Below are 18,991 nucleotides of genomic sequence, written 5' to 3' on the forward strand. Positions count from 1 at the left end.
CCCGACACCCACTCTCAAACCAGCCTCCTCCACCAGCTGAGGGAAGAGGGGACGGGGCGGGAGGGAGGGGATACTGTTTTGTCGCCCAGTAAATGAGGCTTTCTGGGGCAGCGTCCATCTGGGGCCTGCTCCTTTTCTCCTGCTCTGAGGCCGCTTGGATGGGCCCAACCCCTTCCCCTCCTCCTGACTGGGGGACCCCTGGCTGCAGTGTTCCCACTCCTAAGGCCTATGGTGATGCTTTAGCAAAGTTCTCATTCCTTTATCACAGAAAGAGGAGACTGGGAACTGCAGGGGGCTGGAATGGAGAGGAAAGAACGCCGGTCTTCCGGAGAAGTGCTGCACTGGAAGCACCTTACGATGTCCCCGGTCCTTGGGCTCCGGCCACAGGTGGCAGTTCCCTCCCGGAGCCCTTGCTGCCCTCCAGGCCAATGGCCCCAGTCTCCAGCCCTCACTGGGGACAGCCTGCTCACCAGGAAGCTCCTCACCAAGGGCTGACCATCCCCAGCTCCAGCCCAGCTCCCCGCCCCGCTCCCAGCGGCATGGCAGGAACCCCTGGCCGGGGACTTGGCTCCCGGCAGCATGCGCCCCGATGGGGTGAAGGTGGATGAGCGGGGGGTGAGGCTGGAGATGAAATGACCCAAGAGGGGCTGCTGGAATGCTGTGATGTCAGGGACAGCATGTGGGGGAGAGCAGGCATTACCCCACGAAGCTCCTGCCGAGTCCAGCAAGAGGAAGACAAAGAGAACAGAGTCAGTGGCGCCAGGAGCAGCCCTCCCAGCGGCTCGGAGAGATGTGGACCCTCCCTCATGTCTGTCGTCCACTAGGGGTCTTCCTGGTCTCTGGATCTCACCCCACAACTCCCCGCTGTATTCCCATCCCCAGCTGTAGCTGAGCCCCCGACGACGGCCTCCATGCAGGGTCTGAGGAAGCCAACTCCAGGTCCAGCCACAGCAGGGCCAAGTGCCACTGGCTTGGGAGTCAGAGACGTCTAATGCCCCAAGAGGGGAAGGCGACCACCAGTTCTGCCTTGGGCGAAAGCACCAGAGGTCTCCCCGGGTCAGGAGCAGACTTGCCTCAGAGCAGGTCAAGGTGAAGTTGCCTCCAAGGACCTGGGAGGCAAACGCTGGGCACACCAGAGACTGTGCCACCCGGTCCCAGAGCCGCAGGCCACACCAGGGCTTCCCAGCCCCACATAGTCCCCACCCCTCCAGGCAGGCGGGGATGGTCCCAGGGTCACAGGCCACGCCAGGGCCCTACCTAGTTTGAGAGCCACAGACAGACCTCAGGCCCTCCTGACCCCAGGCAGCCCCGCCCCAAGCAGGCAGGGACAGTCCCACATAGACAGCAACAGAGCCACAGGCAGCCCAGGGAGGCCCACAGCAGGGCCTCTTCCTTCTTCCTTCACCCTCATGCCCATTGTGACTCTGGGGGCACTCCCCAGCCAGAGCAGAGCAAACGTTACTTACGAGAAAGCAAACGCCACCAGGGCGCCACTGACCACAATGAAGTCCAGAATGTTCCACAAGTCCCGGAAATACGCCCCAGGGTGAAGCAGCAGTCCCAAGTCGATCATCTAGGAGGGAGAAACACACTTCAGGTACATGATAATCCAGAAAAGACAGGCAGAGGCCAGGCGCGGGGGCTCATGCCTGTAATCCCAGCACTTTGGGGAGGCTGAGGCAGGCAGATTGCTTGAACCCAGGAGTTGGAGACCAGCCGGGGCAACAGGCTGAAATCCTATCTCTCAGGAAAAAGTAAAACATGGCCAGGCATGGTGGCTTACGTAAGCCTGTAATCCCAGCACTTTGGGAGGCTGAGGCAGGCGGATCACCTCAGCTCAGGAGTTCAAGACCTGCCTGGATGACATGGTGAAACCCCATCTCCACTAAAAATACAAAAAATAGCCGGGCGTAGTGGTGCACACCTGTCATCCCAGCTACTTGAGAGGCTGAGGCATGAGAATTGCTTGAACCCAGGACAGAGAGACTGCAGTGAGCTGAGATCACGCCACTGTACTCCAGCCTGGGTGACAGAGTGAGAGCCGGTCTCAAAAAAATAAAACAAAACAAACCCAGAAAGACAGGCAGAGCTAGGCTCCAGAGTCTTGAGGGAGGAATACAGCTCTAGGTCCCCGTGGAAGGCTCAGTGTGGCTGAGAGTGCACACGTATGTGCACACCTGTGACTTCAGTGCACCTTAGAGACACCTTCACACGCCCTGTCAGAGTAGGGAGGCACGGCCTAGGTCACACCCCGAAGGGCCTCAGTGGGCCTTTGGACCTCAATGCCATGGACCCAAATATCCCTACACGGCTCGTGACCAGCTGAGATCCTGCCTGGGCTCCCAGCTTCCCTTCAGCCTGAATAAGACTGAGGCCTCCATCTCCATCTGCTCCTCCACCGCAGAGCTGTAGGCACACATGGCCCCAGGGAGCTCAGAGCTCGCCCAGATCCCCTGCAGGCAAGCTCAGAGCAGCGGGACGGCAGTTCCACAGACCTTCACTTGCATCCTGGCTCTGTCACTCCTGCTGCTGCAGTTCTGGGCCAGCACCATAACCTCGCTAAGTGTCTGTAAAATGGGGATGATGACGCCCACCCCGCAAAATTTTGCAAGAGCGAAATAGCAGAGGTAACGTGTTCGTGCATCTGCTGTCAGTGCTCCATACGCACACGCTGCCTTGTGTGCATGCATGCGGGCACACACACACCCTAAGCTGCACGGAAGTCACGGACATGCAGCTGTGTGCACACTCAATCACACTGAAGACACACCTGCATGAATGCACAAGGGCCACACTAGTCAGACAGTGATATGGGGGGACCTCGTACCAACACTTAGAGGCAGACAGGGAAGGACTCTGGATCTATCATAAGACAAATGTCCTCCTAAATTCAAGTCTTCAGCACCCACTTCCAACAATCTTCCAACACTCTCTCTCTCTCAGGTCTCCTCCTCCCCGAGCCAATGCCACGCAGCCCTCCTCCTTTGTTGTCCCAAGAGAGAGGGCCTCCGCCCACATGTGCACATTGGAGAGAGACTGTAGCTCATGTGTTCAAGAAACCAGGGCAAGTGGAGGCCCAGGCACGACGCTGGGGAGCACTCCCAGTGGGGGACGTAATTTCCTCAGTGAACAACAAAGCCTCTTTGCACACGTTCACGTGCTGAGCACACACCCAGTTCACACCTACCATACGTCTCAAGAGTTTATAGGAATTGTGGTTCAACCCCTGCCCTGGTCCCATCTCAAACACTGGGGTCACGAGGGGCAGCCACATATCTCACCTTTATCACCATCTCAAAGGTAAAGACACCAGTGAAAATGTAATCCAGGTATTTCAGAGCCTGAAACCAAAAGGAAGGTTACTCTCAAAGGCTGGGCTGAAACCTAAGCCAGGTGCCCTCGGTGGCTCCGACTTTTTCCTCGGAGTCAGCCAGGAAGCCAGGAAGCCTGTGGACAACGGTTCTGGGAGGGGGTCTCCGACAAGCCTGTCTGGGAATAGGCCCCCTCTGCCGCACCGTCTTCCTGTCTGCAGACCTTCGGTCCCGCACTCCCAGGCACACAGAGAGAGGAAGGAGGGGTGTCCTGTGAGAAGACAGGACTCCAGTCCCACCCCAGCCCCTTGGGCTCCTGGGAAGGCACCCAGCTCCCGCCCCACAGCCTGGCGGGGGCCCGGCCGTCCGGGCCACTCACATTGTTCCTGGGCGAGTCCGTGTGCACTGGGTCCTCAGCAGCCAGGGCGATGCTGCTCAAGGCGATGACCACGAGAATCACCATCTCGAAGTACCTCATGGTCACGATGTAGTGACAGAAGCGGCGGAGCCTGTGAGGGAACGCACGGATCACAAGGCCCACCCGCTGGGTGCGCCAGCCCCCTGCCACAGGGCAGGCTCAGCCCATCCCGCAGAAAGGGCTCTGGGCTGCCTCAGGAAGCTGTGGCCCCAGAGCTTCGCTTGGTCCCTGTGGTTGGAGGTGGCAGCCAGGTGACGGAGAGTGGCTGAGATTCCTGAGAGGGCCTCCCAGGATAGGGAGTGGGGAAGGCTACAGAACCTCACGGCAGGGGTCAACAAAGCAAAGCTCACAGGCCAGATCGGGCTGACCTGTTTGTGTGAATAAAACTTCACTGGAGTACAGCTACATCCACTCATTACCAACTGTCTGTCCATGCAGCCAACAGCATCAACTACCCGGCCCTTTCACAGAAGAGGTCAGCTGCGGGCAGCAGGCAGGGAGTTGCTCAGAGAGGAAGAATTTCAGCATCAACATTCTCAGGGAGGGCAGGTCTCTCTTGCCCTAGGAAAGTTCTCTGGGGCCTGTGCGGGGTGTGTGCCCTGTCCAGGCTCCCAGGGTGCATATGAACATGCTCCACACACTGCCACATGCTCGCCTTTCGTTCCAGTCCCATCTGCCTGACTCACTTGTTCAACATTACTGAGCACCTACCCATCACAGGGGCTGTGCTCTGGCGGTGCCTCCCCTGCCTCGCAGGCATGCCCACCGCCCCCAGTCCCTCTCAGCTCTTCCTCTCACCCACACCTACAAACCCCCAAGGGCCATCCACCTTAAGCGGCTGCCCACATCTCCTTCTTCCTCGAAGGGAACTCTGCCATCTAGCTCCTGCCCCTGTGTCCGCAGAGCTGTTCATCCCCGGCCCACCGCCAGCCTGCTGCTGCCTCAGCCCTTGCCACTTCCCCTCCTTAAAAGGGCTGCCTTTCCTTCTAAATCAGCTGTCATCCACTCCAACTTGTGTCTGGGTTTCTGGCACTCAGCTCTACCCCCAGCTCAGATCCTAAGTCCACCTGGCCATGAGACATCCCCAGCCGCCCCAGGCTTTGCAGGGTCTGCAGGCGGGACTCCAGCAGCACCGCAGGCCTCGGTGAATGCAGTGCCTTCCGCCACTGTCAGGCAGAAACTGGGTGTCATCCTCGATGTCTCCTTCCCCTTCCACATCTAATTTATCACCAAATTCTGTAGATTCTGCCTCTAAAATTCCTCCACACGCACTTAACTTCCAAACCTCACCACTATGAGCACCCTGGTCTAACCACCACTGCCTCTCCCTGAAACCCTGACCGTCTACTCAGTGGCCTCCATCTGCAGTCTCCCCATAAAAGGGCCCTGCTGGGCTGCAATCTGAGTGCCCCCACCGTGCACATGTCCCACGCTCCTCAGCGTGCTCCGGGACGGTGTGACCCTCCAACGCCGCAAGAGAACAGCCAGCCAGCCCCGCCTCCCCTCTGTGTTCCAACCCAGCTTTGTCCTCGGCTGTTTGCCGTCTGCTGGCTTCTACTTCTGGGCTACTGTGAACACTCCGCTAGCTCCTCCCCTCTCCCCTGTTCACCTTAACTCTCACTCATCCTTCAGGTTTCAACCAAGATGTCACTGCCACCAGAAAACCTCCCTGGCCTTCTCTCACCTGCTCCCAGAATGCCAGTGCCTTCCCGTGTTTCCTTTTCCACCCCGGGTCACCGCCCCCACCTGACACTGCACTGCCAGTCCTGACATGGCAGGGTCCACGTCTGCCTCCATTACCGCTTTACTCCTAACCACAGCAGAGCACGGTAAGCTCCCCAGACATGTGTGTTGGATAAAAGAATGATGGGAGGGAGGAGGCAGGAAGAGGGGATAACACAGGGCTTGGTGGAAAGACGGTTGGATGGTGAAAGAAGGGGATGGACAGATTAGTAACCAACAGGGGCATGTCCACGCAGCCTTGCTGCCCTCTGCCCTCCCGGGCACCTGCCCAGCCCCTGCTCTGGCCGGGCAAGCTCTTGTGTGGCTCCACCCCTGCTCTGCCTCTCCCTCTGCCTCCTCCTCCTAAAGCTCTGCTCCAGTCTCACCCCAGAAGCCCCACCTGACCTTCTCATCTACGTTTTAGCGCCCAATGGTCCGCATCTCCCCGCCTTGCTTTGTGTTTCTCCCAGCACTTATCACTATCTGCATCTTATGTCTTTTACTTATTTGTCGTGTCTGTTGTCTATCTCTCCCACCAGCACACAGGCTTAGCAAGGACAGGGGATCTCACCCGTTTTGTTCATTCCTAGCTATTCCCAGCACCTAGAGTGCTGTCTGCCACATCAACACTGGCTGGACTAACGGAAGCTCCGGACTGAAGAGTGGATGGCGGATGCATGAAAAGTGCAGGCACGGACACACGGACAGACATGCAAATAAACACAGTGCACACATGCACGGCACACAGGCGCCAGGTGTGATGGGAAGGCAGATGGATGGAAGTGCATTTGAGAGACAGGGCAGATGGGGTCCCTGTGTGCAGAGACACACACACGCCACATAGGAGGTGAGGAGCCCAGGCCTGGAGCTCATCCCAGCTCTGCTGAGGCTGCCTGTGAACAGTCACAGAACCTCCTGTGCCCGCGTCCTCTTCTGCAGAATGAGGCCACACGGGCACGTGCCTCTGGGGACTGCTGTGGTAGTCAGAGATGCTTGTCTACATAAGTGTGCAGAATCAGTGCACGCTGGCTACTGTGTTCCCATGGGTCGCGATGCAGGGGTGAGTGGGCAGCCACACACACCGGCAGGCAAGGAGACTCACAGGTTGGTGGGGCTTAAACAGAACATGGAGCTGTACGGGACGATGGGCCGGGGGCCGCTCCTCATCACGTCATCCGCTTCTACCTCCTTCTTCCCCTCTGTTTGGCTTTCCAGGTCCACGTTACCACCTACAAGGACACAGGGCCCCCGAGTAAGGGGTGTGGTACACACACAGTCACATCACGTGGCTCTCTCCCAGCTCCCATGTCCCCAGCACTTGCGTCAGGTCCTCGCAGGCCCACCAGGGATGGCCTGCAGCTAAGAACACCGCTTCACACACACCACCACGGTGCATGCCAGCCAGGACCACCGTCTGCCGCGGAGACGTGAACAGACCCTTCCTCACCTCTTGCTGCACCAAGGTTGGGAACAACACAGAACCCAGCACTGCCCCCGTGGCTGTGGACCCCCCCGCCTCGCTGAGCGGGTCTCGATGCGCTGAGAAGCCCAGAGCCTGGTGATACCTTCCCACTGCCTCTGCTGGAACCGCGAACCCGCAGCACAGGGAGGAGCCGGGGCCAGCCCCAACCCGCAAACCCACAAGGGCTCCCTGTTCCTCGTTGTCCAGTCTCCCTTGACCTGGGATTTTCTTCCTCGGGATCCCAGGAGAAGGTCCTGTGAGGCCATAGAGCTTGGAAGGACACTCTTCCCGGGGGGACCCAGCCTCTGCTCAGGCCCTGCTCCCTCGCCAGCCCCCACTCGTCGCCTCCTTCCCCCAGGGCCCATCTTCTGCCGCTCAGCACCCCACCCCACCCCAGCCATGCTCCCACAAATCAAACTCCCCAGGGCTAACATGGCCACCACCTTGTTGTTTTCTAAGGTAAATTTTGTTGTCCCTGCCCAGTGTTTTTTGTACAATAATTCTCCATTTTCAACTACCCTACTGTATATTTTAATTTTTGTAGGTGACAGAGCTCTTGAGACCTTAGGGACACCAAGGAAGACGTGCAGTGACTTGGAGCTGCCTCCCACTGCTGCAACTCATTTTGAATTCTTTAAAGAAATATCAAAGCAAATAGGATTTTAAAGAGCAACAAAGTGAAGGTGCTAATCGAGAGCCCGCTGTGGAGCCCTTGACTGCTGGCCACTTTGAAGCCCTGCAGAGAAAGGCTGTGCCAGAGAAAACAAAGCTTCGAGATGAGCATGAAAACAGTCAAGGCCACAGCAGTCGGGGTCTATACCACTGAGGATGCTGGCTCCAGAGCCAAGATAACCAGGCCCCGCCCACGAGCACAAGCTGTTTAAAGCGACCACTTTTGAAATGGGCACCGTCACACTTCCCTGTTGAAAATGAAAATTATGTAATCTGAGAAAGCAATCTGGCAAAACTTACTTGAAGCCGTAAACAATTCTACTAATTTATTAGACATTACCTGCTAAGGAAATGCAGTTTGCCCACAAAAATAAGTCTTCCCAAAAGTTTTTGTTGTAAGTTTGTTTGTTTTTTGTTTTTTGTTTTTTAATTTGAGATAGGAGACAGAGTTTCGCTCTTGTTGCCCAGGCTGAAGTACAGTGGTACCATCCTGCAACCCCCGCCTCCCAGGTTCAAGCAATTCTCCTGCCTCAGCATCCCGAGTAGCTGGGATTACAGGCGCTTGCCACCACACCCAGCTAATTTTTGTATTTTTAGTAGAAACAGCATTTCGCCATGTTGGCCAGGCTGGTCTTAACCTCCTGACCTCAAGCGATCTGCCCTTCTTGGCCTCCCGAAGTGCTGAGCTTACAGGCGTGTGTTGTAAGTTCTTTTACAATAACAAAAATTATAAAATGCACAACCATAAACTGACTAAATAAAATATGCAATATTTATAAGAAGCACCATACTATGGATATTACACATGCCACAGCTGTGGTGGGAGGGATCCCTTGAGCCCAGGAGTCCCAAGCAACGAGATCATCCTGGGCAAGATGGCGACAGACCCTGTCTCTACAAAGAAATTTAAAAATTAAAAAATTAGCTGGGTGTGTTGGCACATGCATACAGTTCCAGCGACTCCAGAGGCTGAAGCAGGAGGATCACTTGAGGTCAAGAGTTCGAGGTTACAGTGAGCTACAATGGCACCACTGTACTCTAGTCTGGGTGACAGAATGAGATTCGGTCTCTAAAATAAATGAATAATTAATTAACTTAAGTAAACTGGGAAAAAAGAATCAGTCTGGATTCAAAGAAGACTTTTGTTGCTCAAAATAAACATAACGAAGATGCCAGAGCTTGGATGGAACTATTTCTCATGAAATTGATTTACTACAACATAGGAAATCATATGAAAGTCATATGATCGATCATAGGGAAAAAAATGTCAATTAAGTCAAAGCAGAAGAAAGAATGGAAAGGAAAAAATGAAAACTGCAACAGACTAAAGTCATTGTTGGAGAAAGGCTATTTTTAAAAAGACTTAATAGTTAAAAAAATTAAATCCCTGAAATAGGAGACAATGAAGCAAAACAGCGAGCTTTGGAGGGGAATACAGAAAGGAAGAGAGCCTTCACCAAAAACAGCCACGGGCAGACACGGCCCCGGTGCTTTACTCCTCCTAACAGCAGGCGACGGCAGCACAGGTCCCCCTTGAGGCTGAACTGAGGAACTGCCCTTTCCAGTGCAGGGGTAGGAGTGCCAAGCCTTGGGCTCACTTCAAGGTGGGGAAGCTGAATGAGAATCATCCCCAAAGGGGAGCTAAAGTAAGCCCAGACTGGCAGCACCCCAGGCTTCTGGAAACAACAAATGCAAATCCGCTCTGACAAAAACCTTCCTCAGTTGGCCTACAGAATCCCCACAGATTGGGGGAATCTGGAGATAATTTAAGCTGTTATTTCCAAGATATCCCAAGAGAAAGGATTTCTCTCCTATACATCTGGAGAGATACAAGCTATGTTCCATCCTTGGGAAAACTGAAAACGTAGTTAATTCATTTTCTGTAGGGCTTAATTATCTCACAAAACCCTGGTTGAGAAAAGGAGGATGTGATGTTTAATACTGAGTGTCAACTTGATTGGATTGAAGGATACGAAGTACTGACGCTGGGTGTGTCTGTGAGGGTGTTGCCAAAAGAGATTAACATTTGAGTCAGTGGCTGCAGAGGGCAGACCCACCCTTGATCCGGTGGGCACAATCGGATCAGCTGCCAGCAAATGTAAAGCAGGCAGAAAAACGTGAAAAGGAGACGACGGGCTTCACCTCCCAGCCTACATCTTTCTCCCATGCTGAATGCTTCCTGCCCTCAAACATCAGACTCTAAGCTCTTCAGATGTGGGACTCAGACTGGCTCTCCTTGCTTCTCAGCTTGCAGAGAACCTATCGTGGGACCTTGTGATCGTGTAAGCTAATACTTAATAAACTCCAATATATATATCATATATATAGTACATATCCTATATACTTATATGATATATAGGATATACTCACACCCCTAAAGACCTCATATATATAGACAGATATATACTATATATATATAAATATATAGAGGATATATATTCTATTAGTTCTGTACCTCTAAGAAAACCCTAATACAGAGGATTAAGATTGGTCATATATGAACTCAAAACATCGCACCAAACACACCATGAAACAAGGTCACCATGACTGAAAGACACAAGAGAAACAATGAGTACACTCACTTAGACCCCTAAAAACAGCAGAAACAATGTGTACACTCACACCCCTGAAGACTTCAGATACAGGAATTCTTAGACGAGATACATAAAATAAGTAAATATAGGCCGGGCGTGGTGGCTCACAACTGTAATCCCAGCACTTTGGGAGGCTGAGGCGGGTGGATCACTTGAGCCCAGGAGTTCAAGGCCAGCCTGGGCAACATGGAGAAACCCCATGTCTACAATAAATACAAAAAATTAGCTGGGTATGGTGGTGCGCCTGTGGTCCAACTACTGCAGAGGCTGAGGTGGGAGGATCGCTTGAGCCCAGGTGACGGCCACACGAAAAGCCCAGACGTCATCACTGTGCAATAGATCTAATGCAACAAAACTGCATTTGTCCCCCCTACATCTATAAAAATTAAAAAAAATTATTGACAGGTCAATCAAGCAAAATATTAATGAATATAAAGAATATTTGAGTAATACAACAAACAAACCTGATTTAGCATACAAATATAAACAGCTCAGAGCTCACAAAATTAGAGAAAACATGTCCCTCTGAAGCACATACAGAACAAGAACAAAGAAAAAAGCTGACCATAAAGGCCAGGCACAGAGCAACTGCAAATGAATTTCAAAGAAAACTATCATACAGACCATGTTCTCCTAATCACAGTACACTTAAGTTAGAAATTAAGAAAGAAACCAGAAACAAAGAGATTAATTAGTATTAAAATTTTACATTTGGAAACTGAAAAAAAGACTAAAGAATTCATGGGTCAAAAATGATGTAGTCACAGATGATACAACTGTGTCCAAAAAAACCAAAATAATCTACAGGAAAATTACTTAGAGTAATGAGAGTTCGACAATTCTGTGGCTGAATACAGAACCAACAGATGAAACTGCTTATTATTTCTATGCAGTAGAAGCAAATAATTAGGAAAGAAAAAACTTTTAAACAATACCATTTAAAAAAACAGAATAAACAAGGTAAAAAGACAAAAAGACATTTTCAGGATAGAAGAAAAGAGAGATAAATACAAAAGTGAGATTAAAATCCTACAATCTTCTATTTGAATTACAAAGGCCATGGAATTAATGACATATTTTTTGCTCTCTCTCTTTTTTTTTTTTTTTTTTTGAGATGGAGTCTTGCTCTGTTGCCCAGGCTGGAGTGCAATGGCGTGACCTTGGCTCACTGCAACCTCCACCTCCTGGGTTCAAGGGATTCTCCTGTCTCAGCCTCCTGCGTAGCTGGGATTGAAGGCATGCCCCACCACATCCGGCTAATTTTTACACACTTTTGTTTTCTTCTCAGTAGAGACCGGGTTTCACCACATTGGCCAGGCTGGTCTCGAACTCCTGACACCAGGTGATCCACCCACATTGGCCTCCCAAAGTGCTGGGATTACAGGCATGAGCCACCGCATCCAGCCACTTTTCTCTTTTTAAAAAGCCCACCAAAAAGCCTGAAAGCAATAAGAACCCAGTAGCAATGACCACAGACGACTGTCTCTAAATATCTTATCAAGGAGCCAAGGCGACTCGAGTCAGGTTCTACAGAAGCACACCGTGAGGTGTGACGGGCTCCCAAAAGAAACCAGAAGGGAGGAGAAAAGCAAGACAGGGAAGTGAAGAAGCCAAGCAAGGGTGCGCTTCAGACCAAGTCCTGCAAAGGTGGCTCAGGCTCTCACAGAGACACTCTGGGCTCTCGTCTGAACCAGAAGGTTGTCCTGACTGAAGCCAGAGAGCTGGCTCTCCTACACCTGCACCTTCCCTTCATTGGCTAAGTGCCACCTTGGGGGATGCAAACTCCCATGCACTTCCCGTGGTTCCCGTAGTCCAAGGGAAGTCTCTGAAGAGGAGCTGAAGAGGAAGCCCCTGGAGGCAAAGGCCACCAGAGTACGGGGGGTGAGGGGGTGGAATCTACAGAAATCATAGCAGTGTCCAGCGTGTGCTGCTTCTTGAAGAAATAAGCAATTCCAGATCGGGGGCAGGAAGTGTGCACAATGATCCTGAAACATGCTGTCATACACGAAAACCAGAAAATTGTCAAACTCTATTCCAGGCCTGCGAGAAGGGCAGAAAATCAACTTGAAAGGGTGAACAATGGCCAAGATAGGACAATTTAAGCACCAAAAGTAATAGTGACTGCAAAGAACTGAAATACATCAAACACATTCAAATTCAAAAATTTACAATAATCATTTGCTTATAGCTCTCACTGGTCCTATTTGTTAAAGGGCATTGATTCCTTATTTCGAAAACTTATAAATAAAGGGACAGAATGAAGCAAGTACCTTGTTCAATACACATACAAACTGCATTTCAGGGTAACCAAGCAGTTGATGAGGTAAGATCTTTCTTACAGAAAAAGTCAAAATCACAAACACAGAAAGAATCGTGAAAGTATAAGTTCACCATTTTGTGACCCTCCCTGAAATCACAGATCTGGGTAACAATCATCTATGTCACTAGAACCATTTGGGGAAAGACCAGTGGAGAACTTTACAATGGCGGATCAGGCTAAACCCACTGTTCCATGTTAGTCTCACCCAGAGAGACACCAGACATGACATAGCTCCTGATACCACGAGGCAGGAAGTGTACACCACCACCTGGAAGCCTTCCAAAAGAAGGGAACTGGATTCCTTCCCTCTCTCTTTTTTTTTCTGAGACGGAGTCTTGCTCTGTCACCCAGGCTGGAGTGCATGGCGCGATCTCAGCTCACTGCAACCTCCACCTCTCGGGTTCAAGTGATTCTCCTGGCTCAGCCTCCTGAGTAGCTGGGATTACAGGCGCCTGCCACCACGCCCGGCTAATTTTTGTATTTTTAGTAGAGACGGGGTTTCACCATGTTGGCCAGGATGGTCTCGAACGCCTGACCTCAGGTGATCCTCCCACCTCGGCCTCCCAAAGTGCTGGGATTACAGGTGTGAGCCACTGCATCCGGCCTGGATTCACAACAAGATCTAGACATCCTTTGGTTGTCACCACTAGGGGGTGCTCCTGGCATTGAGAGGGTGGAGGCCAGGGATGCTGCTAGGCATCCTAAACTGCAGAGGTCACGGTCCACAACACAGCTGCAACAGCTCCCCGGCTTAGAAGCCCCTGTTCCGGATCTAATTACCAGGTAACAGAACGCACTGAGGACAGAGAACTGTGCCAAACACCATCACGACGCAAACAGCCAAACTGAGAAATTCTACAGAACAAAACATGTGTTCTCCTCAACAAATAAATGGCATGAATAAGGAGAGGAAAACTGTTTTAAAGTAAAAGAGACTTAGACAGATGAAGCAAACTCAAATGAGTAAACCTCGTTGAATCCTGACTCAAACCAACCGTAAAAAGTTATTTTTGAAATAACTAGTAAAATTTGAACTTGGAAGAGGTGTTAGATAATACCAGGGAATTATTATCAGCATTGCTAAGTGTGACAATGCTCTATGGCTATGATAAACCCTTAATTGTCAGAGACGCTTACTGGCATATTACACCTAAAATGATACACAAGAAAGCAAGAAGACGCATAAGTGAAACAGTACTGATGAAATGTGGGTGACTGCTGAGGGTGGAGATGAAGCACGGGAGTTCACTGCATTTTCTCCACTTTCCCGTAAGTTTCAATTCTCCACAATAAAAAGGATTTTATTTAAGCAGCCCCAGAGAGAAGACAGAGCCATACATGGGAACAACAATTTAGACGAATGACTGGCTTCTCAACAGACACAACAGAAGGCAGAAGACAGTGGAGCAGTCTCAATATGCTGAAAGAAAGATAACAAATGAGAATTCTCTATGATGTAAAACCACTTCTCACAAACAATGGCAAAAAAAAGACTGTTCAGGCAAGCCAAGAGAATTTACCACCATCAAACCTCACGAAAAGAAATTAGGGGGAAGTGAACAGATCGCAAGGTCAGGTGATCGAGACCATCCTGGCTAACACAGTGAAACCCCATCTCTACTAAAAATATAAAAAATTACCCAGGCATGGCAGTGGGCTACTTGGGAGGCTGAAGCAGGAGACTCACTTGAACCCGGGAGGCAGAGGTTGCAGTGAGCCAAGATTGCGCCACCACTGCACTCCAGCCTGGGCGACAGAGTGAGACTCCATCCCCAAAAAAAAAAAAAAAAAAAAAAAATTAGGAAAGCTGTTCTTCAAGCAGAAGGAAAAAAAAAAAAAGAAATCCAAATGGATGATCTGAAATATAAGGAGTGATGAAATATGAAAAGGAATAATGGAATCAATTGCAAAACACAGGGAAAGAGAACAAGATAGAGAAATCTCTGTCAATTAGAAATTTAAAATCATACTTATTTAAAAAAAAACCTCATGAACCAAACAAGAAATCTTAATCATGCTTGGAAAAAAAATTAAAACAAAAAATGTAAACTTTCAATATATAACTATAATAACTCTAAGAGTGAAACTTAAAGTTTTAAACACATTAGCAAAGTAGAAAAGCTCAATGTCAAGAGCTGACTATGCAACTAATACATTGGAGAAAGAATATTACAGTACACATACACAAAGTAGAAGAAAGGAAGTAATAAACAAGAACAGAAATTAGCGAAACAGAAAATGAAAATACAGTAGAGAAGATCAAGAAAGACAAAGACTGAGGCATTGATAAACCATTTAAGTGGACAAAACTTCAGGGAAAAAAGAGTTTATCAAGGGAAGGAGGGAGGGAGGGAGGGAGGGAAGGAGGGAGGGAGGGAGGGAGGGAAGGCTATCAGAAATATAAAAGTGGCCACGGGCCTGGCGCGGTGGCTCACATCTGTAATCCCCGCACTTTGGGAGGCTGAGGCAGGTGGATCACGAGGTCAGGAGATCAAGACCATCCTGGCTGACATGGTGAAACCCCGTCTCTACTAAAAATATAAAAAATTAGCTGGGAGTGGTGGTGGGCACCTGTAGTCCCAGCTACTCAGGAGGCTGAGGCAGGAGAATGGCATGAACCCTGGAGGCAGAGCTTGCAGTGAGCGGATATTGCGCCACTGCACTCCAGCCCGAGTGACAGAGTGAGACTCCATCTCAAAAAAAAAAAAAAAAAAAAAGTGTCCACAACTACAAATCCATCAGAAACGTAAAAGAGAATACGAAACTGGTTCCTACAGATATTGGCAGTCATCTTTTTCTTTTCTTTCTTTCTTTTTTTCTTTTTTTGAGACAGAGTCTCACTGTTGCCCAGGCTGGAGTGCAGTGGCGCGATCACAGCTCACTGCTCACTGCAGTCTCCACCTCCCGGGTTCAAGAGATTCTCCTGCCTCAGCCTTTCAAGTAGCTAGGATTATAGGCACCCATCACCATGCCCAGCTAATTTTTGTACTTTTAGTAGAGATGGGGTTTCACCATGTTGTCCAGGTTAGTCTCGAACTCCTGACCTCAAGTGATCCACCAGCCTTGGCCTCCCAAAGTGCTGGGATTACAGGCATGAACCACTGTGCCCAGCCAGCGGTCATCTTTTTCTTGAGATGATATAAGATAATGAAATGCCTGCATGATGAGATGAAGTGAGGTGAATGACATAGGCATTGTGATGTAGGTGCAAAATTCCAGAAGTAATTCCTGAGTTTTAAGTCGTTAGCTGTTCTAAGTATCATGATGAAACCCCACACAGTTCTACTCCGTCCCACCTGGACTTCATCAGTCACTTAACAGCCACCTTGGTTCTGAGGTTGGCTGTCGTGGTATTGCAGTAATTATGTTCAAGTAACCCTTATTTTCCTTAATAATGGCCCCAAAGTGCAAGAGTAGTTATGTAATAAATATTTTCAGATCACAGTGGACCTCGGATAACAGAAAGCTAGGAAAGTGAAACCATGGATAAGGGGGGACTACCATATATAAGATCCTTGGACATCATATATAAGGCAAACATAGTATTCTAAAAGGTGGAATGAAGAAGGAAGACATTGGCTAGGGACCTTGGGACCTGAGGAATGGCACAATAGTAAGTTTCTCATTTGAGTTTTCTTTTATGCCTCATATATATCCTAGATTTGGTACTAGTGAATCCAACAACCCAGAAATGCCAATAGGTACAGATTTTTTAAAGGCTCAATAAACCCAGCTCTCCCTCGTGAAACGACTAGGAATGAGGCAGCCTAGTGAGATATAAAACTTATAGACAATAATCACGAAACAACAGCCAAACTACACACACACATACCAAAAAAAAAAAAAAAAAAAAAAAAAAAAAAAAAACTATGACCCTACCTCCACTTACACCAGCAGAAACTGGGTGGGGAGCCTAGACTTCCACCCTCACCACCATCCCAAAGCCCCTGCTAGGGTGGCCTCAGAGACAGCCAAGTGGGAGCAGGGACTTTCATCCCTATCGAGTGGTAACAAGACCCCCAATACACACAACGCCAGTAGAGATCACACAGGGGGCCTAGACGTCGCGTCTCACCCAGCAGGAATGAGGCACCCTCTTCCTCCTAACTCAATGGAGCAAGCCCTAGTGGAAAGTCAGGACTTCTACTGCTATCTTGAGGTGATAAGGTCTATCTCCATTGTGTCAAGGCCAGCCAGATGGGGAACAGTAACAAAATACTCCTCTCTCTCCCAGCCAGGCTGGTATGAATGGAGGCCTAGTGGGGAGCTCAAACTCCCAGCCTAGCCTAGCAGTAATGAGTAATCCTCTCCTAGAGTGTCAATGGAACTCAAGTGAAGAATCTATACTTCTATCCCCACCTGTCAATAATGGGGCAACTCTCTACAACCCCTATAATACGGTTTGGCGTGTCCCCACCCAAATCTCACCTCAAACTGTAATCCCTATAATCCCCACGTGTCAAGGGAGGCACCAGATGGAGGTAATTGGATTATGGGGGTGGTTTCCCCTATGCTGTTCTCATGATAGTGAGTCTCACAAGATATGACAGTTTCATTAAGTGTCTTGCACTCACTCTGTCTTGCCACCCTGTGAAGAAGGTGAATGCTTCTCCTTTGCCTACCGCCATGATTTTAAGTTCCCTGAAGCCTCCTCAGCAATGTGAAACTATGAGTCAATTAAACCTCTTTCCCTTATAAATTACCTGGTCTCAGGTATTTCTTCATAGCAGTGTGAGAATGGACTAACATGCCCCACTACTTGCTGGCGTGGCATCACAGTAGACAAGCTAAAACTGAAGATGTAAATAAGACTTAGGGCTCATAACATCACACCAGAGAGTCTAGGTTTCAACCAAAAATCACTCATCACACCAAGAACCAGGAAAATCTCAACTTGAATGAGAAAACACAATCAACAGACACCAAGATGATATAGATGTTAGAATTATCTGACAAAGATTTTAAAAACACCCATTATAAGAATGCTCAACAGATAATTTAAAACACACTTAAAACAAAAGAAAAATATAAAATTCTCAGCAAAGAAATAAAGTCTTAGGAAAGAAACGGAAGATACAACAAACCAAATGGAAACTTCAGAACTGAAAAATACAATGACTGAAATTAGAAAATCAATAGATGGGCCACAGCAGAATGGAAGGCACAGAGGAAAGAGTCAGTGACCTAGAAGATAGAATAATAGAAATGATCCAATCTGAGCAACAGAGAGAAAGTTGACTTAAAAAAGTGAATAGAGCTCAGGGGCCTTTGGGACTATAACAAAAGATCTAACATTCATGTCATCAGAGTCCTGGAAAGAAAAGAGAAAGAGGCAGAACTAAAGAAGTATTCAAAGACATAAAGGATGAAAAATTTCCAAATTTGGCACAAGATATAAACCTACAAATTCAAGAAATTGAGCAAACCCCAAACAAGATAAACTTAAAGGAACTCACATCAAAGCACACTGTAATCAAACTTCTGAAATATAAAGACAAGGAAAAAAATCTTGAAAGCAGCGAGAGATAAACAACATCTTACCTATAGGAAGAAAACAATTCGAATGACAGTAGATTTCTCATCAGAAACCATGGAGCTCAGAAGGAAGAGGCACACGTTTTTTCAAGTGCTGAAAAAAAAAGAACTGTCAACCCAGAATTCTATACCCACTGAAAATACCCTTCAGGAATGAAGGGAAAATCAAGACATTCTCAGATGAAGGAAAACTAAGAGAATTTGTCACCCGCAGACCTATCACAAAAGAATGTCTAAGAAAGTTCCTCTAAACAGAAAGTAAATTATGCAAGAAGAAATACTGGACTATCAGGAAGGAAGAAAGAATAACAGGAGTAAAAATACAGGTAAATACAATACACTTTTCTTCTCCTCTTTTCTAAATTACATTTGACAGTTGAAGCAAAATTATAACATACTCTGATGTGTTTCTAAAAGTACATAGAAGAGCTATTTAAGACAATTATATAATAAATGGAGGAGGAAAAAGATATAAAGAGAGGTAAAGCTTCTATATTTCACAGGAACTGGTAAAATGACTACATGAAGAGACTAGAGTAAGTTATGTATATATAATGTAATACACAGGGCAACCACTAAAAAAACCTATACGAGGTCTTAAAAAACCTACAAAAGAGATACACTAAAAAATACTACAGATAAATTAAAAGGAATTCTAAAGTACATTCAAGTAACCCACAGGAAAGGAGAAAAAGGAAACCAAAGAAATGAAAAACAGAAAGAAAAAAAACAGAAAATAAGAAATAAAATAACAGACTGAAGCCCTCATATATCAGTAATTATGCTAAGTGTAAACAGTCTAAATATGCAAAATAAAAGACAGAATTGACAGAGTGGATTGAAAACATGAATGCTATCTACAAGAAATTTACTTCAAATATAACTATATAGCTAGGTTGAAAGTGAAAGCGTGAAAAAATATATACCATGCACATATTAATCAAAAGAAAGCAGGAC

At 48.3% G+C, this 18,991-nt stretch overlaps 1 protein-coding gene across 2 annotated transcripts in view; it reads right to left on the reverse strand.

Annotated features, from left to right (window-relative positions):
• CACNA1B (calcium voltage-gated channel subunit alpha1 B) overlaps positions 1–18,991 on the reverse strand; it is a 257,423-nt gene that overhangs the window by 75,114 nt on the left and 163,318 nt on the right. For both annotated transcript variants that reach the window (XM_028834501.2, XM_028834510.2), the window contains exons 21-24: positions 6,554–6,680; positions 3,691–3,820; positions 3,282–3,341; positions 1,467–1,573 (exon numbers count right to left, since the gene is read on the reverse strand). In XM_028834501.2, coding sequence (XP_028690334.2) covers positions 1,467–1,573; positions 3,282–3,341; positions 3,691–3,820; positions 6,554–6,680 — 424 coding nt within the window. The remainder of the gene's footprint in view (positions 1–1,466; positions 1,574–3,281; positions 3,342–3,690; positions 3,821–6,553; positions 6,681–18,991) is intronic.

This window comes from Macaca mulatta, chromosome 15 (assembly GCF_049350105.2).
Source record: "Macaca mulatta isolate MMU2019108-1 chromosome 15, T2T-MMU8v2.0, whole genome shotgun sequence".
NCBI lineage: Eukaryota > Metazoa > Chordata > Mammalia > Primates > Cercopithecidae > Macaca > Macaca mulatta.